Source organism: Gorilla gorilla, chromosome 11, assembly GCF_029281585.2.
Source record: "Gorilla gorilla gorilla isolate KB3781 chromosome 11, NHGRI_mGorGor1-v2.1_pri, whole genome shotgun sequence".
Taxonomy (NCBI): Eukaryota; Metazoa; Chordata; class Mammalia; order Primates; family Hominidae; genus Gorilla; species Gorilla gorilla.
This window is the reverse complement of record NC_073235.2, coordinates 92,214,152-92,236,487: the sequence shown is the minus strand read 5'-3', so window position 1 is coordinate 92,236,487 and position 22,336 is coordinate 92,214,152. Positions and strand designations below refer to the sequence as shown.

Here is a 22,336-nt window from a genome sequence, read left to right as displayed (position 1 = left end):
TTCCTGACCAACAGGACAAATGGCAATAATAATGACAGATGATAATAGATCATCTTCACTGAGACTTACTGTATACTACGCTCAACTGTTAGCAAATACAATATTAAGTCTTCTATTTCTTCTTTTTTTTTTTTTGGAGATGAAATCTCGCTGTCACCCAGGCTGGAGTGCAGTGGCGTGATCTAGACTCACTGCAACCTCTGCCTCCCAGGTTCAGCCACCCCTGCCCCAGCCTCCAGAGTAGCTGGGATTACAGGTACCCGCCAGGACACCTGGTTAATTTTTACGTTTTTAGTGGAAATGGGGTTTTGCCAAGTTGGTCAGGCTGGTCTCAAACTCCTGACCCCAACTGATCCGCCTGCTTTGGCCTCCCAAAGTACTGAGATTACAGGCGTGAGCCACCACGCCCAGCCATAAGTCTTCTATTTCTTATTATTACCCTATGAAAATAGGTGCCATTATCACCTCAATTTTATAAAACTACTGAGGCATAAAGAAATTAGAAAAGTTGTCCAAGGTCATCCAGTTATTAAGAGGCAGAGCTAAGGCAAGTCCTTCAACAATTCCTCTATTGATACCTAATATATGAATACATATAAATGCCTATGAATAAAAATAACCAAAAATGGGTTCAAAAAATCCACAATATTCTGCCACAAGCACCTAAAAAAAAAAAGTCCACAATAACATTAGAGGAAGAAATTGCTTTTTTTCTAATTCCTTCCAGGATTTTGTGTGACTAATTATATTCTGAGTTTTCTTGCAAACTCGAACCCTGTATTTCCAACTGCCTGCTGAAATAATCACTAGCTCAAACTCCGGGTATAATTAACCAATCCCTACCCTAAACCCACAACTTTCCTACAGGAATAATCCATTCACCCTGACTCAAATCTAATCAACTCCTAAATCCTATCAATTCTTTTCTCAGTATTTCTCACATTTAGTTCCCAATATAATTTCCTAATTAGCCTCAATGACTCTTCACCTTTGGTCACCCAGTCTATACTGCCGTTTATTAAAATGATGATTACAATAAGAACAGCAACTACTACACTAAATATATAGTATGCTAAACACTTTACATATAGAATTGCATTTAAACCGCTAAACCATAGAAAGTAGGTACTATGTATAAAATATTATACTTATTATTATGGACATTTAAGAGGCTGAAAGCTGAGTAAGTAACTGGGCCCAGGTACTTTTGAGATTTTTATTTCAAATCTATTTCCTTAAATGTCTGTGCCAACTACATCTTGGTCCAAACTCATTACAGCAGATCACCGAAAGCTCACAGATACTGGAATCAAGACATGCATGTTCTAAAAAGATTTCTTAAAAACAAATGCTATGGTAATAACTGAATAATGATAAGAACAATTGTGCTATAATGAGTGTGATGTTGGCTGAGAATGACCAAGTGATAATATAACTTTGGGAAGTGGATAATGACAATCAGTTATGTGCCTTACCAACAGTCTCATTTAAACATCATTAGTCATCCACACATTCTGATGAGTTATAATGTCTTTTTCAATCACTAAGCTCCTTTAGTTAGGATTACTGTTAATCTGAACTGGTCTCATACCAGACTTGTCAGATAACTATCCTCTATATTATTCTGCCTACGACATTATTTTAATCATGTGGCTCCTCAAAGCCAATAATATAAAGCTTAAATCTCTAAGTTGGCATTTGAGGTCCTTTATAGATCCAACCTGCAGATCCAAAATCTCTGTTGGTAACTGGAAATCCTTTGTTCAAACAAACAAAAAATCCAAAAATGTCCTATGGAAATTCCATCCGTAAAGCATGCAGAGAGGAGGGTGCTTTTTGCATCTTATTGCCTAATTTCAGAAAAGATTACAGGAAAATAAGCACAAGCTTGACAACATGCAATTCCTCTGCAGAATCAAGATTTTATTGGACAAAAAAAATGGGGGCTGAGGGTGGACTCAAGGTACTTTGTTTCCCATGACTAGTTACATGCTCCTATGATGATTTAATCCTATGCAATCTAGGTGCAAATAAAATAGCAACACCAAAAACAAACACAACAAAAAGTCATCAGTTTAGGATTATTTCTCAGGCAGCATAAGACAAAAACATGTAAAGAAAGACTCAGTAATTGAGTAGGAAATGGAGTACAGGCACTATAACAATTACACAGGAGTTTAAGGAATGCACTTCTGGGAAGAGGCCGACATACTGGGTTCCGAGAGTGTTAACTGATCACAGTACATGAATACAGTATATTTTGCTATATACAAGGCAAAGGTGATTGGCACAATGAAAAAAATGTAACAGACCAGAGCCTATAAAATAGGTATTGGGGGTTCACCTTTATTACACATAAACTCAGCAAATCACTGAAATCCCTCCATAAACCAACTTGTCATCTATAAAAATGGAGCAAATCACTCAAATCCCTCCATAAATCAATTCATCATCTGTAAAGATGGAGCTAATACCTCACTGGTTTACTGTGAAGAATCAAATAAGGAAGTATATATAAAGTGTTGTTCTACAAATGATAAGGCCTTATAAAATGTAGAGTATTATAATAAGAAATCATTATGTAAAGGAACGCTGGGAATTCTTTTTAAATACTAACTACCCTCTAATTAATCTATATATTTGATTTAATTTTGGGGTACCCAGTTCTCAGGAGAGCAGCTGTGAACAACTACCTCTCAATAGTTGTTTTTGTTGTTCTCAACAGCTGGGAGGCTTTACTGTCCCAATCAAGCAGGGAAACAGTGGACTACAGGCTACTCCATCATCATAACATTCACACAAATTAGTGCTGTCACAAGCAAAAGGAACCTCTGCACTTTTCCAAAGCTTCAGAATTACCTCGATCTAAGGGACAGATCTGCACTGTCCAACATGGTAGCCATTAGTCATATGTAGCTTACTGAACACTAGAGCACTAGAAACTTGGGTAGTCCAAATTGAGATGTGCTAATACACACTCAATTTCCAACTCAGCATTAATAAAAATCATATCAATTTTTTACATTGATTATAGGATGATTTTATCCTATTTGGATACACTAGATTACATAAAATATATTATTAAAACTAACCTTTTAAAAAATCGGTTTAATGTGACTACTAGAAAATTTAAAATGATATATGTGGCTTATAGTTCCATTGAACAGTGCTGGATAGAGCAGTGGTTAAAATGGCAGGCTCTGAAATCACACTACTTTGGTTTTATCCTAGCTCTTACACTAACAGATATGTAACACTGAGGAAATTAAACTCTCTAAAATGCAATCACCTAATCTATCAAATGGATCTAATAATGATATCATATGATTGAGGTGAGAAGTAAATAAAGTAGTATATATAAATAATGTATTACAGTGTTTGGCATATAAATGCTAAAAACATCCCAGGGTACTGGGACTAAACTGAGCTCCTCTAAACCCCTAAATGAACAATCCCCCCACCTCTAACCCCTACCCCAAAGGGGCTCACACATTAGGCTTGGGTTCAAGAAGTCTTCCACCTCAGCTAGGAAATCTCAAGGATCTAAGAAAAACACTGATCAACAAAACTTTTGGGTATAAACCTAGACTGACTCCTGAGCAGTCTTAATCTCATCATCTTTGTCTCGTTTCCTATAATACCTCATCTCCTACAATGCCAAATCCAAGATCTTTTTTTTAAATCTCTATAATTGCATCTCAGTATTCCTCATTCTTCTAGTTTACTAAGATCATGGCAATTCATAGCATGAATTCTGTCACACTTTATCTACCCCACCCCATTGTGTCCTCTGGTCTTAAGATGTCTGCATCTCTTTTCATACTCTTCTTCCATGTCATGTCATCTTTCTTCTCTCCTAATTGCTACAGTCTGAATATTTGTGTCTCTACCAAATTCATAAGCATATGATATCTGTATTATCTCCATTTTATAGATTAGCTGATTGAGTTTTAGAAAGTTTAATTTCCTCAGTATCATATAGCTGTTAGTAAGAGCTAGGATAAAACCAAAGTAGCATGATTTCAGAGCCTGCCATTTTAACCAGTACTCTATCCAGCACTGTTGAACAGAACTATAATGTACATACATCATTTAAAATTTTCTAGTACTCACATTAAAAAAGGTAAAAAAAAAAAAAAGAAGTGAATTTTAATTACGTATTTGGATAATCTAATATATTCAAAATATCAAATATCATTTTGTCCTATAATCAATGTAAAATAACTGTAAAGATTAAATTAATTAAATTGTATAATTAAACCTACATCTTTGTCCTGAACTGTAAAACTTTTTTTTTTCCTGCTGTACAACTTTTGAATGTAGGAAATTATGTATTACGTATCTCTGGATGCCAGGCAGAACAATCAAATGCTTCACTCATGGCAAGCCCTTCACTTCATGAATAGTAATGAAGGACCACTAAATATAATTTATCAGCATCTTTCTTATGCTAACGCAAACATTAGAAAAAGTATCCTCCTTCCCTTTATATACATAATTTCAATTGGCTTCCACACCATCCTCCAGCTCACCTGTATCTCATACTTTTTTTCTGGACTTTAGGGCCTTACTTCCATCTACCTTCTAAATATCATCATTTAGATGACCTGAAGGCAACTTAAACATAACATGTCCCAAACTGATCAGAGAATCTTTCTCTAACTTTCTTTTTTTTTTTTTTTGAGACAGAGTTTCAGGTTTCGCTCTTGTTGCCCAGGCTGAAATGCAATGGCACAATCTCGGCTCACTGCAGCCTCCACCTCCCAGGTTCAAGCGATTCTTCTGCCTCAGCCTCCCGAGTAGCTGGGATTACAGGTGCCCGCCACCACACCTGGCTAATTTTTTGTATTTTTAGTAGAGTCAAGGTTTCACCATGTTGGCCAGGCTGGTCTCAAACTCCTGACCTCAGGTGATCCGCCCACCTCGGCCTCCCAAAGTGCTGGGATTACAGGCGTGAGCCACCACGACCGGCCTGTAATCAACTTTCTTCCTATATTTCTTGTTTGATAATAAAAGTAATAGCCAACATGAGAATTTTATATATATTATCCTATTTAATCCTCACAACAACTCTACATATTCTATCATCCTTTATCACCAAATAGGATTTAAAGGCATGGTAACTTGCTCAAGATCACAAAACTATTAAGTGGCGGATGCACACCTTGGCATGTTTGACTCCAAAGGCCATGCTCTCAAACACCTTCCATCCAGGCACATAAAGCAAAATTAGAAACCTTGAAGTCATCCTAGAAATTCTACTCGCCCTCTACATCCTGCCACCCAGTCATCTCTCTCCTACTATCTAAATGTTTCCCAAACTAGTCCTCTCCTCTTTGTACTGCCTCCATTTGGCCTTTCTCTCCTGAACTACTGCAATAACCACCTAATTGATATTTTGACTCGAATCTCAACCACCTATAGGGTTCTTTCTGTATTTAAATTTCATCATGTTGCTGCCCCACTTAAAATTTTTATAAAGGTTTCCAATTGCCAACCAGGTTAAGTACAAACTTCTTAACAACTGGATTTTTGCCTACTCTCCCAGTCATCCCATCGTTGCCCAAATGTGCTCTAGGGCGATCATACTGCACAGCTCGTCTTTTTTTATTTTTTATTTTTTGTGACAGAGTCTCACTTTGTTGCCCAGGCCAGAGTGCAGCGATTTTGGCTCACTGCAACCTCTGCCTCCTAGGTTCAAGCAATTCTCCTGTCCCAGCCCTGCAAGTAGCTGGGATTACAGGAGCGCACCACCACGCCCGGCTAGTTTTCGTATTTTTAGTAGAGACAGGGTTTCACCATGTTGGCCAGGCTGGTGTCGAACTCCTGACCTCAGGTGATCCGCCCACCTTGGCCTCCCAAAGTGCTGGGATTACAGGTGTGAGCCACCGTGCCCAGCCAACTCGTCTCTCTTAACATGGTGACACTCACTCCTTCCTCAGCTCACATGGTTCTCTCTCAGCTGACTTCTAATCATCCTTCCAGATTTAGTTCAGTATCAACTCTTCAAGAAAGCCTTTCTTCCCTGCTGCAGCCTCCTTTCCTTCACCTGCCAACAGATTAGGTATTCCTTCCCCTGCAGTCCCCCTTTACCTCATTTCTAATTAATCTCATCACAAGTTACTCTATTAATATGTGTTTCTGTCTGTTGCTCCTGACTCAGAGTTCTTTGAGGACAGGGGTTTTATATCAATCACACATCGCTAGCATAGCCCCTGGAATATAGCACTCTATACCATATGTGTACCAAATGGAAGGGTTTATATCGGGCTTACAAATCACAGCAAAGAATGTCTGGGAATATCAGGATAGTCAGTCTTCCATATTTGCTGGGAGGAAAAAGGAACACTTCTGAAGGAGTGCTGATGACCCGGAAAGTCAGTTAAGGACAACAGGTGTGCCTAAAAAAGAAGTAAAGATCAGAGAACTCACAGACTTTCATTAGAGAGAACACAAAGAAATCATTTATTTAAAGATCAGACTAAATCCGAAACAATTAGGTTCACAAAGCCAACAGAAATGCAAGATACATAGACATACACAGCCAACATTCTCTTAAGTCAATTTCAAAATGTTGAAAGCTATTTCGGCAATAAAAATCACAAACTTTCTGCACTGCCAAGGTGAGGGAAATTACATTTCAAAGGCCATTCCAAAAAAACCTAATCAAGACTTTCCTCAGGATCAATTTTTGGTATTCACATTTCCTTAGCATGTAATACAGGTGCCTGTCTTCGGCGTACGGATAAACCCAGAAGGCCACGAGCAAAAATCGTGATTAACTTTAAAGAGTTTAACTTGCACCCCTTGTATGATGCCACAGGATACAATACTATAAACCGCCACCCACACAAGATGAGTTACAGTTGCCATGGGTTAAATCTGCTGCCTGGAAAACAAATTTTAAGTCCTCCACCCAGAAGGGTCTGGGGAATGGGCCGCAACAAAGACCAAGCCAGAACACCCCGGAGCCCAGACCTGCTCAGAGAACGCGTTCCACGTGTACGCGCCCGCAAGCCCGGCTTCGCTTCCCGCCCCGCGGGGAGCGCCCTTAGCTGCCCTATAGCGTTCGCGCCCGGACCAGGACGAGTAGAGGGGACGGGGCCCTCGAGCCATCGAGGATATAATAAATACCCGTTAGTCACACCACACTACCTTCCTGCTAGCACGAGGCAGGCAATTACCATCCACTAGCCGCAAGCAGCCAGCGTCTCACCCGATGCGCAGGCCCAACCCCGCACTCGCACCCAGCACGCACGCGCGCGGCAGAGCGGGTGCAGGGAGCGCGGCACTGAGTCTCGCCTCGCCCGGGGGCAACGTGAGATTGGCGCTGCTCGCAGCCAATCCGCTGGCAGCGAGTGTCTACGGGAAAGCTTCCGCAAGCTGCGCAGCGCCGGGCCTGAGGGCGTGTATCTGCGGCCGTAGCAGCCGGGCTCGTCCTGCTGCGAGCCGGCGGCCCGGAGTGGGGCGGCGGATAAGTGGGCACGAACGCGGTGGACGCTGTACAGTCGCCTTCGTCGGTAGGGAACTGCTGGCGGCCTAGGGGTCGTCCTGAGAGGGAAAAGTGGGCTCCGGCTGCATCTGCGGCGCCCTGCGTGGCCGTAAGAGCCAAGTGGCCTCAGAGGCTCGCCCCCTACGCAAATCCTCGCTGTCTTGCCAGGGTCCTGACGTGACGTGCGGCCGCGAGAAGGAAGGGGCGGGTTGGGGGAGGCGCTGAGGTGGTAGCAGCGGCGGCCTTTGCTGAGTTTTCTCTGGCCCAGAGCGCTCGGGCTGTCGGTCTAGCAGGGGAGACTCCCCTGAGGGGCCGCTGCGGGTCGCCGTCTTCGGAGGCACCGGCGAGGGCAGAGCCAACAGCCTCTTCACGGTCTGTAAGGTCATTGTTTGCCAGTCGTGGGCAGCGCGGCAAACCTGCTGGGGAAAGGTTTTCTGGTTGGAATAGGATGAGTACCGCACCAGCTTTGCCTTCCAGCTGAGATGTAAATTTCAGGCCTCCATCCTGTGGAACGTGGGAAAACTATCTTGAGTGTTGGCATGTTCTAAGTATGACATAATAGTTTAATGTATGATAAATCATGGGTGTTTAGACGAAAGATTTACACATATAAATTGGAGACTTTAGCGGTCTTAGTGTAACTAACATTTCGTCCCCTTAACCCTTGATGCCTGTTGTATGGGTCTCTAGAGCGGAAGGAGCATTATACTCCGGAAACACTTGCTGGAAGGGGTTATGAGAAATTCCTGTCTGTATGCTAACTCCGTAATACAAGCGTTTGTGTATTTTAAAATCACAGCTGTTCCAAATATAATCTAGCCTCGTTTTCCCCCTCCGTCGGATGATAGGTGTTCTTCAGGACAGTTTTATTTTAAGCAATTCTTAGCCTCAAGTAAACACCATCCTTAAAAGAACTGAGAACTATTATCAATTCTTCCTTTGGAGTCCATCTTCAATGGAAAGGAGAAGGGAAAACCTTTTTTAAAAAGAAGAAAGAAAACTGAAGTTTTTGATTTGACTAGAGAAATATTCAGAAGACTCCTTATTTTCACCTAGTTTAATCACAAAATTGAGAAACAAACATTATCCCTTGACCATGTAAATTTTACACCACATTATGTCAACAGCATGTACCTTCCACATTGAGTATTCAGAAAGAAGTGATCTGAACTCTGACCATTCTTTATGGATACATTAAGTCAAATATAAGAGTCTGACTACTTGACACACTGGCTCGGTGAGTTCTGCTTTTTCTTTTTAATATAAATTTATTATGTTGGTAAATTTAGCTTTTGGCTTTTCACTTTGCTCTCATGATATAAGAAAATGTAGGTTTTCTCTTTCAGTTTGAATTTTCCTATTCAGTAAAACAACATGCTAGAAAACAAACTTTTGGAAAGGCATTGTAACTATTTTTTCAAATAGAACCATAATAACAAGTCTTGTCTTACCCTAAAGTCAAATGTTGAACATTCTTTACTGCTGTCATCAGCATCTACAAGTAGCATATTTTGGATGGTGTTTGTGTGCTATTTCAAAATAACTAGGAAAAAATAATCCTCGCAACACAGGTACCTTGTCATGTCAGAATTGGGGGTGTTAGGTTGCCAGTTGTATCAGTGTTGATTCATTTCATTACTTCCTACAGAGCAAACATGAATGTTGGAGTTGCCCACAGTGAAGTGAATCCAAATACCCGTGTCATGAACAGCCGGGGTATGTGGCTGACATATGCATTGGGAGTTGGCTTGCTTCATATTGTCTTACTCAGCATTCCCTTCTTCAGTGTTCCTGTTGCTTGGACTTTAACAAATATTATACATAATCTGGTAAGAATTTCACATTATACTAAACACTTAAAAGTTTTAGGTTTAGTGGTTGCCGGAAATTAAGGGGAGGAAGGAATGGAAAGTTATTGCTTAATGGGTACAGAGTTTTTGGTTTTGCAAGATGAAAAGAGTTCTGGATGTGGATGGTAATGGTGATGATTGCACAACAGTATGAATGTTTTTAATACCACTCAACTGTACATTTAAAGTCCTGCACTTTGGGAGGCCAAGGCAGGCAGATCACAAGGTCAGGAGTTCAAGACCAGCCTGGCCAACATGGTGAAACCTCATCTCTACTAAAAATACAAAAATTAGCCAGGCATGGTGGCGCATGCCTGTAGTCCCAGCTACTCGGGAGGCTGAGGCAGGAGAATCGCTTGAACCTGGGAGGCAGAGGTTGCAATGAGCCGAGATCATTCCACTGTACTCCAGCCTGGATGACAGAGTGAGATTTCGTCTCAAAAAAAAAAAAAGTGTCTAAGATGGTAAACTTTATGACATGTGTGTTTAAACATAGTTTTTAAAGAAGCTTAAGGTTTTGTGTTGTATACAAGCTGTTTTTTTAACAGCTTTTTTGAGATATAATTCACATGCAATAAAATCCACCCATTTAAAGTGTATAGTTTAGTGGTTTTTAGTATATAAGACTTAATTTTGAAGAATTCTAATCTGGGATAGAATTTTCTTTTTTCTTTCATGCTTTATTTCAACATTGGGCCTTTTTCTAAGTAAGACTTTTTTTTTTCTCATTGTATAGAATCTAGAAAATAGATCATTTTAGTTTCAATCCTTGTTAACTTATCTATCTAAATAGTGTAAGTATACTTTACTGTTTCAGTATTTAAGTTTTGAACTTAATCATCTTATGTGATTCAGGATCTTATGGTGCCTTAGCTGCTGCTTGTTACTCTCTTGTGTTAGCTCTACAGAGTATCCAAGTTTTGATTGACTGTACTGACCATATTATGCAGCCCTGGAAATTGCCTTTTACAAAAACAAAAAATCTTGACAGCGACTTTTCTTGTCTTTAATAACCTATTAAAGTAACGTGAAAAGGAGGAAATACAGTTAGTTGAGGATTTTAATTGAATCCAGTTTAGCAGTACATTTGTTGAAAGATATTTTTTTAAATGAACTTAAAGCATTAAGACAGGAAAACAGGAGAAATTGATTTTTAAAAATTAATATTTATTTTGGCCAGGCGCAGTGGCTCATGCCTGTAATCCCAGTGCTTTGGGAGGCTGAGGTGGACAGATCACTTGAGCTCAGGATTTCAAGACCAGCCTGGGCAACATGGTGAAGCCTGAAATTCTGTCTCTACAAAAAATACAAAACCTTAGCCTGGCATGGTGGCAGCACATCTATAGTCCCAGCTATTCGGGAGGCTGAGGTGGGAGAATCGCTTGAGCCTGGGAGGCGGAGGTTGCAGTGAGCCAAGATCGTGCCACTGCACTCCAGCCTGGGTGACAGTGAGACCCTGCCTCAAATAATAACAATAATATTTATTTTCTATCTTCTGGAGTATATTTGAAGTTGACTGGAAGAGGATAAGAATGATGTGCTGGTAGACATGATAAATATGTGTCTATTTAGTCCATTTTATGTGATAGACTTTGTAAGAGCAAACAGTGTTTTCTTTTAAATAGTGAGTTCTCTGAAATATTTTACACTAATCATCTCACTTTTGTTGAAGCTTCCTTTGGCTTCTATAGGATCACTTTCAGCGGCATATATTTCTGACCTTCTCTTTCTTCTTATGGGGTCTTCCTTCTCTTTTCCTCTCTTAAATATTTCTATTCCCAAGGTTCTTTTCTTCATCTCTTCTTATGCTATGTATTCTACCTAGGTTACTTCATCTACCCATATTTTCAGTTTCTACCTGTAGAATAAGGATGCTCCTATTTATTTATATCACCAGATTACTTTGCACCTTAAACCAAACAAGTATAAATGGAACTTATCTTATTCCTGATTAGTCCCTTACCACCCACAATCTGATCCTCTGGCTTCACTACTAATCTTATCTAAAGGCCAAGCCAGACAGCTGAATGTTAATGGTAAAGCAGTTAATATACAGGTTGAGCATCCCTAATCGGAAACCCAAAATAGAAAATGTTCTAAAATTCGAAACTTTTTTAGCACCAATGTGGTGCCACAAGCGGAAAATTCCATACCTGACGTCCTGACAGGTTGCAATTAAAATGCAATCAAAACTTTATTTCATGCACAAAATTATTAAAGATACTATATAAAATTATCTTTAGGCTGTGTGTGTATGATGTATATGAAACATAAATGAATTTCATGTTTAGACTTGGGCCCTGTCCCCAAGATATCTCATTATGTATATGCTGATATTCCAAAATCCAAAACAATCCAAAATCTGAAACACTTCTGCTTCAAAGCATTTTGGATAAGGAATACTCAACCTGTAATGTATAGTCCAAACAGGCTGTTTAGAGAGTAAAATGGAGCTTTGGTAATAACTACTACAAGAGAATAGGTATAATCAGAACCATCCTATGCAAACAAGAATACAAGGTCACCTAAGTCTTAGGATAACTTCTTTTCCTTTATATTCCATATCCATTTGCTCAGAGCACTGTCTTCTACTGCTTTACTCTCAACTTGATCCTCATACCCTCATTTTTTCCTCAAGTAAATTACTCAGATAAATCAAATGGTCTTCTTGATGCTTCTCTACCCTTCTCCATTCCAACTTGGCAGAGTGATGTTTTTAAAATGCATGTTTGCTCAAGTCATACTCTAAGTCATTCAGTGATCATCCATTGCAGTCATGGTAAAATCCAAGTTTCTTGTGTGACATATAAGACCAGTTGATAACAGTGCAGAAACAAGGAGACTTCACCTTGTCTCAACCATCTCTAAATAGAGGCTGTACACTAGCAATAAAGAAAATCATCTTGCTCTCATTTTATTGTTTTGGCTTAAGCTTTTCTACTATATTTTCTTTTCACCTGGACCAAGTACTCTTTTGTTTTTAAGAGACTAGCATGATCATAGCTCCTCCCACCTTAGCTTCCCAATAAATTTGAGGACTGCAGGCACATGCCGCCACACCCGGCTAATTTGTTTTTATTTTAATAGTGATAGGCTCTCACTATGTTGCCCAGGCTGGTCTTGAACTCCTGGCCTCAAGCAGTCCTTCTGCACCATCCTCCAAAAGTGCTGGGATTACAGGCATGAGCCACCATGCCCAGCCAATTTGTTTTTCTTACAGAGACAGGGTCTCACTCTGTTACCCAGGCTGGAGTGCAGTGGCATGATCATAGCTCACTGCAGCCTCGAACTCCTGGTCTCAAGTGATCCTCCTGCCTCAGCCTTCCGAGTAGCTAGGAGTATAGGTGTGTGCCACCATGCTCAGCTGATTGACTGATTGAGATGGGGGTCTTGCTGTGTTACCCAGTCTAGTCTCAAACTCCTGACCTCAAGTGATCCTCCTGTCTCAGCCTTGCAAAGCATGAGTGAGCCATGGTACTCAGGGTCTTTTATTTTTTTTGAGATGGAGTCTCTCTGTGTCATCCAGGCTGGAGTGCAGTGGCGCAATCTTGGCTCACTGCAACCTGCACCTCCCAAGTTCAAGCAATTCTCCTGCCTCAGCATCCTGAACAGATGGGACTACAGGCATGTGCCACTACACCTGGCTAATTTTTGTATTTTTAGTACAGATGGGGTTTCAACATGTTGGCCGGGCTGGACTTGAACTCCTGACCTCAGGTGATCCACCTGCCTTGGCCTTCCAAAATGCTGGGATTACAGGTGTGAGCTACCATGCCCGGCCCAGTCTCTACTATTTTAATACCTCTCCCTCCTTCCTGCTCTGCCTGATTTCCTACAGCAAAACTGTCCCTCCAGGAATCTACACAACTCCCATGCTGCATTCTTTTATCATGTGTTTGTCATTGTTTTATAATTAGCAGTTTATCTCTTTATGTTTTAATTTTTGTATCACTAAGAACGTATTTAAATGTTTGCTGAATAAGTTAGTCTTTTTTTTTTGAGACGGAGTCTCACTCTGTCACCCAGGCTGGAGTACAGTGGCACGATCTTGGCTCACTGCAACCTCCCCCTCCTGGGTTCAAGCGATTCTCCTGCCTCAGCCTCCTGAGTCGCTGGGATTACAGGTGTGCACCACCATGCCTGGCTAATTTTTGTATTTTTAGTAGAGACAGGGTTTCACCATGTTGGTCAGGCTGGTCTCGAACTCCCAACCTCAGGTGATCTGCCCGCCTCGGCCTCCCAAAGTGCTGAGCGTGAGCCACCACGGTTTAGACGCCATCCCTGTACCACCACCACCCCCTAACAGTGTTTCAAGTTGGTTGACCATGGACAAATGATTGGTAATTGACATTGTATAGAAAAGCAAACTTCTGATTTATTTGTTATTAGTTCACCACACTAAAAACTTAATTAGCCATCGGAGTTGCAATTACATGACTCCAAATTTAAGTTTCCTTTGAAGATAGCCACATTAAACCAATTAAAAATCTGAAGTACATATTGAATGCCTTTAAAAATGAGAAAATGGACCTAATTGTTACACCCGGTTAGAAAAATACAGTATATTTGCCTTTCTGAACCGTACAGTAGAAACCTACAGTGGTTGCTTTATTAAGTGCTACCTCACCCTTAGAGGTATTAATGCTTCACAGGATTCTTGGCCCAGCTTTAAAAATGAATGATTCATTTTGATTCAGTAGGTATTTAGTAAGGACTAAGCATGAGCTACATACTTTTGTTCTCTAATTCTTTTAATGGAGGAATAATAATCACAAACATTTTTACATAAAAACAATTTAAAAAATATTGGGGCAGAAGATATATGGCCAGATAAGATTTTATTATTTTTCACTGAAAAGATGTATAAAATAAACTGTTTTGATATTCTAAACGCTAGTTAAGTACATATGGTTTGAAGGAAATAATGAGAGGATGATTATTCTCTTATATTCTAATATCTATGTGGTCTGGAATAGTTGTTCTTAACTTTTTGGGGGTCCTATACCCTCCGATGATTTGAAAACATATACTTTCTGTTTTATAATTCACTTTAAAGCCCATATGAAAATGGTTTCGTAGAGCTTACAGAATAAATACTCCTTGGCGTAATGTCATCTTCCAACATTTCTAATGTTGGAAGTGTCCAATGTCTAATGTCTTGTGGTGTCCCAGTGCTTATTCCGAGTGTATTCAGGCTAATGGGAAAACAAACATCATGCAAACAACTCTAACATGATATATTGTACTGTAATCGTATTTTCAATAAAATTGTATACAACTACATAAAGAGGAGATTAATTATTACTAATGAGGTAGGTTTTTCTAAGGAATTGTTATTTGAGCTGAACCTTTAAGAATGACGTAATGAAGTAGCATCAAGACTTTTGGCACAGCAACAAGGAACCTTTCCCTCCCCTGCCATTTGCTGAGTATTCTGATTGTACCTTTGATAGCAATTTCTGCCCTACTTTCTAGCTGTTTATGCATATTTTTTTTTTCCTTATCATCTCTTAGAGGATTGAATTTTTCCAAGGCTTGGGTACATCTCATTCAATTTCATATGTGCATATATGTCCTATGTCTCATACATATAAGCCACCTATTAAATGTTTGATGGGTTAAATCCAATTGAACATGAGTCCTTTCCTCCATAGCTTACGTGTTATTGTAGCTAAACGACTTCTGAATTGCCTACTGGAATAACTAGGAAGTAGACTAAGCCTTGAAAGGAATGGCTTGGTTAACTTGGTATCATATAAAATTTCAAATCCCTAATTTTTCTATATAATCATTAAAAGTAGAGGTAGGAAAAATGACATCACATTGTGGCGTCTAGAAGGAAAAACTTTGTGTCATGATAATATTTAGGCATTATTACATAAAGTGTCTCAAGCAGTGATCCTGAATGAAACACTGCCTATGAGTCTAAATGGGTATCATAATCTCAAGGAAACCAAATCTATAGATTGGTTTTTTTCTACCCTATTGATAAAAAAAATTATATGTTTAGACATATGATCTGACAGAATGGCTTTTAGTAATGTTATTTGCTTTGAGTTTTTAAAACTGACTTCAGAAGAAATGCTATTGAGGCACAATAGCGATTTAAAAAGGGAATTGAGTGGAACATTATACCTATTATATCAAACTATTTTTATTGCTTTGGAAGAGAACTATTAAGGCAAAGGCAGTCATCATATTAAATATCTCAAAACTATTTTTCCCAATAGATTTTAATCATTTTATTGTTTTCTACCACTTTGTATGTCTTTATCATTTTTTAAGTATCATCAAATTTACTAATATACCCTGAAGAAAAACCTCCTGTACATTGGGGAAAAAGTAATCCTATTTCCTAATAGGAAAAGTGTAAGAAAATCTGAATGTAAAGATATGAAGCTACCCTGATAATTATTTTTAGTTTAACGAAAAGAAATGCAAACAGGTTACTTTCAGTTGACCTTTTACCAATTCTCACTTAATAATATTTATATACCCCAGAAAGTTCTATTTTATTATAAAGAAACTGGCTACAGCCTTTCACTATTATATGAAAGCTTAAAACGAACTCAGTTAAATCACACACTCTCACAAACAGCTTGGAACCTCGTTAATGCTACTGACAAAGACTAATTTTGTATTTAATATTGATCATTTATAACCCCTTGCTTGTTTTCCAGGGGATGTACGTATTTTTGCATGCAGTGAAAGGAACACCTTTCGAAACTCCTGACCAGGGTAAAGCAAGGCTCCTAACTCATTGGGAACAACTGGACTATGGAGTACAGTTTACATCTTCACGGAAGTTTTTCACAATTTCCCCAATAATTCTGTAAGTGGCAGAAATTTTTAGGTATGAGGAGGATTGGATAAGAGGAAGATATCTTTTCATCAGATTGAATTGGAATTAGAAACATATTTTGTTGCAAACTTCTATCAATAAGTAGCACCTCGGATAGAACATAAAATATAGACAAAATTTTTAACAAGTTGATAATAAACTAATTTTCACTTCAGTCAGTACATACGGAGACAATATTACATGCTAAGCAGTCCACCTAGACATTTAGGATATACAGGTCAAATGTATTCCAGCTCCCATCCTTAGGTTTCATATAAGGAAATACATAATCATATTCTATATTGCACTGTCAGATTAATCTCCCTAAGCAATGATTTAGATAATCAGAAGAATTTCACTGGCCACCTATCCTATTAAGATATTCAGACTCCTTGGGAAAGAGTATGGTTTCGAAAAAAGTAGGTCAGGCTTTCATTATAAGACCGACCTGGGTGGAGTCCTATATATATCACTCAGCCAGCTTGGATTGCTCATATATAAAATTCTAGCTAGTGATACCTAATTCAATCCTAATGCTGTAAGAAATAAATGAGATAATAATCTACCTGGATAGCATGTAACCTGTATCTGGTATCTGATTTCTTTCTCCTATCTGATGTTCTGGGCCTTCCAGAAAATAGTTCTTACCTCCTTTTCCCTTGATGTAAATATTTTATCCCCACCCAACTCCTACCTGGCCTTCTAAGCAGCATTTCTTGAATATTTCATGTGTAGTCCTATTTCTGTCTTTGTTCAAATCATATCTCCTACCTGAAATGCCTCCTCCTTTTTTCCCCAGCTTTATTGAGGTATAATTGACAAATAAAAAAACGTATATATGTTTTATTTTGTCTCTCCAAAGAATTTATAAGTGCATGAATTGCTTTGAATCCCACAGTAAGTACAGTGGCCTACACATAATAGAGGTATTGCTCATATATCTTAATACTCTGTACCATCTAGCCTATACATAATAACGTCCATGATAGAGTCAGTGCAGCCTGGCATAGCACAAAAGACTTCTTGGAGGTGTTGGAAATCCTTATGCTAGAACTTAAGAGAGACTAGGTTTTAGATATTTAAGTAAGGGAAGGCATTTTTCAAGTGAAAGGAATAAACTGATCATAAAATAATGGGGTTCTTTTTCCTTAATTTATAGCCCTTTGAGGAAATTTTGAATTGATTTAGTCCCATATAATATTAACCTCAAAGAAAAGTGTCAGTGTAGTCTAATAAAAATAAATGTAAGCTACGTGGGAAGCTGAGGCAGGAAGATGGTTTGAGCCTAGGAGTTAAGAGGCTGCAGTGAGCTGTAGTCACACCGCTGTACTCCAGTCTGGGCAACAGAGCAAGACCCGATTTATTAAATAAATAAGTGAATGAATGCATGCATGCATGTAATAACAAAAATATTGGTTATTCAGATGGCCCTGAATTTGGATTTTGGCTCAACCCCTTTGAAGCTCTGTGACTTTTGGCCATTTTCTTCAAAGGCTCAGTTTTCTCATCTGTAAAACATTGAGGATTGCATTATAATACATGTAAAATGCCTGACATTCGGAAGTTTTAATCACAGCTATCACACAAAAGGCCAACTGAGATGTACCTGTATACGGTGTCCATATTTCTCAAAATGTATTTTTTGACCAACAGGTATGATTTCAAATATTCTGATTAAATTGCTTACTTAACTGAAGAAATAGCATTAAAGCCATCTATATAGCATTAGGACTTTTCAGTGCTTTCACATTTTCTTATTTGATTATTTGTCAGGTAGGTGTGACATGGAATGTTATTCCAGAATTTTTTTTTGTTGTGGAGACAGAGTCTTGCTCTGTTGCCCAGGCCGGAGTGCAGTGGCATGATCTTGGCTCACTGCAGCCTCCGCCTCCCAGGTTCAAGCGATTCTCCTGCCTCACCCTCCCCAGTAGCTGGGACTACAGGCGTGCACCACCATGCCCAGCCACTTTTTGTATTTTTAGTAGAGATGGGGTTTCACCATGTTGACCAGGCTGGTCTTGAACTTCTCACCTCAGGTGATCCGCCTGCCTTGGCCTCCCAAAGTGCTGGGATTACAGGCGTGAGCCACCATATTCCAGATTTTTAAGTAAAGAAACAGACTCAAATGCATTACCTTGTTGAAGATCTTGCACCTAGTTGGAGTTCAGAGCTCAGGTTAAACCCTAAACTACTATCTTGTAATACAGGTCTCTTTCCAATATAGCTGTTGGCAAATAAATGTTGTCACACTGAGTCCCACCTGGGTTTTGCATACCATCAGAGGATTGTCTAAGTTTTTGAAAGAGTCAAGTAATTTTCATATAATCTACACACAAAATCGGTTTTAATTAAAAGACAAAAAGGGGACATATGCTAGGTTATAGTCAAAAGAACCCATTATAAGATTTATTATTTCTAACCTATCAGATTATAGATTAAACCTATAATGATGGTGGGAAATGAAATGAGTTTGCTAAATGCAAGTGATGTCCTATTTTGTTCAGTAAAGGAAGTATAAATTTAGTCTTCAAATATATGAAAGGAAGAAAGAATTTCAGAATTGAGGAATATGGTTTACACTAGAGAATTTTCTGACTGTAGTTTGCAAAATAGGTGGAAGATTGTAGAATTTCTCAATCTAGATGGTTTTAAAAATGTATAAAATTCTCTTGTGATGTTTTTTGTCATACTTGGAAGTAGCTCCTCTCTTCTAACCATGTTACACAAGATACTTATTTTCCCTTATGAGAAACTAATGTCAGTAAAGACTATTAGAATACTTTCCTTGCGTACTGCAAAGACCTAAATAGAAACTAACTTCTTAGTTATGAACAAATAAGATATGATGTTTTATTCTTTACATCTTATCTGTATTATTCTGTTAGTAATCAGATGATGTGTCTGCACCTTGATATGATATACCTGTAGGTAAAACTAAACATTCTGGACTTGGTGATTTATGATTTTAAAGGTGCTTTTTAGGCTTGGGGCTTGTTAAAACAAATTCTCAGTTGGATATCCAAAAACATACATGCATTTGATTATTAAAAAGCAGCTGGAATGGTACAACAGTGTCTTTCAAGTTACCGGTTAAACTGGTTATAGAGCTGCTCAACTACAGTATGAAAATGAGAACATCAAAAGGGCAACCAAATATTTATTTCCTTCAAAGATAGGAATTGTACTAATGCACTAAAACCCCATTTTTTGGAGCTTTACAGTAGAGGTTCTTAACCTGTGAGTCACAAAACTTTTTGAGAATAAGATGAATGCTTTGAATCCAGATCTTTTTCAGAAACATACATGGAAATACAGAACTACACCTGTAATTACAGAGGGCATATGAACCCTAGTTTGATAAGCCTTGCTTTAAAGGATGCAGTGTGTTCTATTAAATGTATTTAATACAATTACAGAAATGGAAAATGTGGACCTCCATTAAACAAATTTTTTAGTTCCTAATGAGATAAACTTGGGACCAAACTGATTCCTCTTGTTTTAGTGCTCAAAAATAGTTTCATTTTTAGGTATTTATGCTTTAGTGGCCTTTTTTTCTACCTTTAAAATTGTCTTAAGTTCCAAGTAATTTTATTTTTGGATGTTATATATATTCTTAACTTTTATCTCTACAGATATTTTCTGGCAAGTTTCTATACGAAGTATGATCCAACTCACTTCATCCTAAACACAGCTTCTCTCCTGAGTGTACTGATTCCCAAAATGCCACAACTACATGGTGTTCGGATCTTTGGAATTAATAAGTATTGAAATGTTTTGAAACTGAAAAAAAATTTTACAGCTACTGAATTTCTTACAAGGAAGGAGTGGTTAGTAAACTGCACTGTTTCTGTGATAATGTGAAATGAGAAGTATTTACATTGGAGGGCCAATGGCTGGTCCTTCAAGTGCTGTTTTGAAGTGCAGATTTCCATTAAATGATGCCTCTGTTTAATACACCTGGTACATTTCTGAAGAGGGGCTTTATAAGCAGGCTGGGCAGGCCCAGCTTACAAGTTAAAGGGCATCACAGTGAGGGTGTAGTAGATAAATTCAAGGAAATAAGAGATTTGTAAGAAACTAGGACCAGCTTAACTTATAATGAATGGGCATTGTGTTAAGAAAAGAACATTTCCAGTCATTCAGCCGTGGTTATTTAAAGCAGACTTACATGTAAACCGGAATCCTCTCTATACAAGTTTATTAAAGATTATTTTTATTACCGTACATATTTCTCTTGTTTTATGTAAGAGGATGTATATCCTCTTGTTTTATACAAACCAGTTCCCACTTAAGAGGGTACTTTTTTGGTTTTGCTGGCTTAATATTGTGTATTGGTCAATGAGGCCATTTTTACATTTATTACGTTACAGAGTTCATGGAGGTTCACCTTTGTGACTGATTGGTGATAAAAGATAGCCAAGTATCTTACAAGCAGCCTCTGAGTCAGTGTTCTAATTTTGGAACAAAGCGGGTTTTACTGCTTTTCCAGATACAAGGCTGCTAAACCAATTAAGAAAATAATTTATTTCTTTCAAGCAACAAAAAAATATATGGTAATTTAAAGGTGTCTGCTTATTTGGTTGAACAATTTAATTGGGAAAGTTTGTCATCATTTGAAAAAGGAAATATAAAAGGAACAACCATATAGCCAACCTGTGGTCTGGCAGAAACAACGTCTCTAGCAATAGTACCAAAGTAAGTAATGGAGTCTTTTTTGGCAGGTCTGCAGTAAAAGATAACATTTTCTTTTCTTAGTCCTCCTGCTCTCAACCCCCATATTTTGCCCATTAATATTCTGCCTTTGAATACGTGGGTTTTAGTATATATAGCCCAAAATGCTAACTGTCTCCAGAACAGCAACCACATTGAATTCTTGTGACTTAGGAAAGCTTCTTATAGTTGCTGACATTAATTGCAAGAAATAACTATATACTACTTTGAGAAGTAAACATGTCAAAAAAAAAAAAAGTTCAGATATGGGACAAAATTTAAAAATTCAGTAACATTTATAAACAGAATTGAATGAAAAGAGTTACAGACCAACTTAAACATCAATTCGTGTCAGTAAACTGACTTTTGGGGGTAATGATCATTGTTTTGTATCTCAAAAGTATTGAGTTTAGAAATCAGTTGTATGATACTACCTTTGTATGTCTGTCTTTTCCCGTGTATTTTTAAATAACTGGTGATCTATAATTTAATAAAATTTTTCTTTGGTGTGATATTATTTCAAAAGCCCTCCAAATTTAGTCATCAAAATTAAAGTGACATTTTTCAAGTTTATTTTTAAGCAACTGAATTTGTAAAATTAAAGTAACAAAAAGCATTCATTTTTCTTTATTTTAAAGTTCCTCTCAAAAGGCTTACATTTTTTTAACATACTTCAGAGATAGAAGTCTCCCTCTTATACATGCTTTCTTCACTGCTTTCTCCCGTCAATGTTTTAAAAATATTTACTCAGTAGATATTTGAAGGGCCCACTCTGTAACAGGAATTATGTTAGGTATTGAGGATAGCTTGTAGACAAGAAAAACCAACTCCCTTCCCTTTGGTGCCTACATTCCAGTTTAAAACAAAATCTAAAAATGACTATTACTTGGAACAAAATAAATTGCCATGCCATAAATGCTCCTGACTTCAAGTCAGGAGACATAATCGCAATTTCTAAGGAGTCATGAGCTTAGAAATGCCACAAATTTTAGCATTCATTGGTGGATCTTTCTTGCAGCAATTACTCCTGTGGAGTTCTAGTGATGATTTCCTGTTTTCCCTTATTCTATAATTATTTATTAGAATCTTTTATAAGGAAGATTTGTCCCTTCTTCATATACTTATTAAATCACTTATACTCTGGGCTTATAGATATTTCATTCTTTGGGTTATAATCCATTATTATGATTTGTTACTCAAATTGTCCTCCAGCTTTGACCATTAGGAGCTCTTACAAGCTGACTGCTGTGTCCCTTTGACCTGCCCCCATCCTTTTTCTAGCTTTTGAATTATAAAGATCCTAAGGGGCATAATAATATCTCCTTCACTAATACCTATGTGAATTAGCTTATAGAGCTCTATGAAGCTAGGTTAGAGAAGCCCTTAGACACCATGTAATTCAACCCCCTGCCTTAACTTTTTTTTTTTTTTTTTTTTTTTTGA

At 38.1% G+C, this 22,336-nt stretch overlaps 2 protein-coding genes across 19 annotated transcripts in view; one reads left to right on the top strand and one right to left on the bottom strand.

Annotated features, from left to right (window-relative positions):
- The window catches only part of PMS1 (PMS1 homolog 1, mismatch repair system component), a 94,168-nt gene extending 86,850 nt beyond the window's left edge, over nt 1-7,318 (bottom strand). For 2 of the 13 annotated variants that reach the window (XM_055379228.2, XM_063695382.1), the window contains exon 1: nt 7,156-7,290. The gene's annotated coding sequence lies outside the window, so the exon portion shown is untranslated. Of the gene's footprint in view, nt 1-6,275; nt 6,402-6,978 lie in introns of all 13 variants that reach the window. The other 11 variants (XM_019022021.4, XM_055379220.2, XM_055379222.2 and 8 more) reach the window with 11 other exon arrangements.
- A 24-nt stretch (nt 7,319-7,342) lies between these two features.
- On the top strand, nt 7,343-21,410 carry ORMDL1 (ORMDL sphingolipid biosynthesis regulator 1). 6 transcript variants are annotated; one of them, XM_063695390.1, is made up of 5 exons: nt 7,343-7,520; nt 8,341-8,729; nt 9,141-9,321; nt 16,023-16,174; nt 19,816-21,410. In XM_063695390.1, the coding sequence occupies exons 3-5, from the start codon at nt 9,148-9,150 to the stop codon at nt 19,949-19,951; spliced, it is 462 nt and encodes a 153-aa protein (XP_063551460.1). In that variant the 5' UTR covers nt 7,343-7,520; nt 8,341-8,729; nt 9,141-9,147; the 3' UTR covers nt 19,952-21,410. The 6 variants fall into 6 exon arrangements, with proteins under 6 accessions (XP_063551460.1, XP_004033003.1, XP_018877570.1 ...); XM_019022025.3 differs by having other exon boundaries at nt 7,393-7,520; nt 8,620-8,729; XM_031008681.3 differs by lacking the exon at nt 7,343-7,520 and adding an exon at nt 7,697-7,864 and having other exon boundaries at nt 8,620-8,729.
- Nucleotides 21,411-22,336: the final 926 nt, after the last annotated feature.

Excerpts from the sequence above, each read along its gene's own strand:
- ORMDL1 (XM_063695390.1), top strand. The coding sequence starts at position 9,148 with ATGAATGTTGGAGTTGCCCACAGTGAAGTGAATCCAAATACCCGTGTC. Across the intron at positions 9,322-16,022 it reads CAAATATTATACATAATCTG|GGGATGTACGTATTTTTGCA; the intron begins GTAAGAATTTCA and ends CTTGTTTTCCAG. Across the intron at positions 16,175-19,815 it reads ACAATTTCCCCAATAATTCT|ATATTTTCTGGCAAGTTTCT; the intron begins GTAAGTGGCAGA and ends TTATCTCTACAG.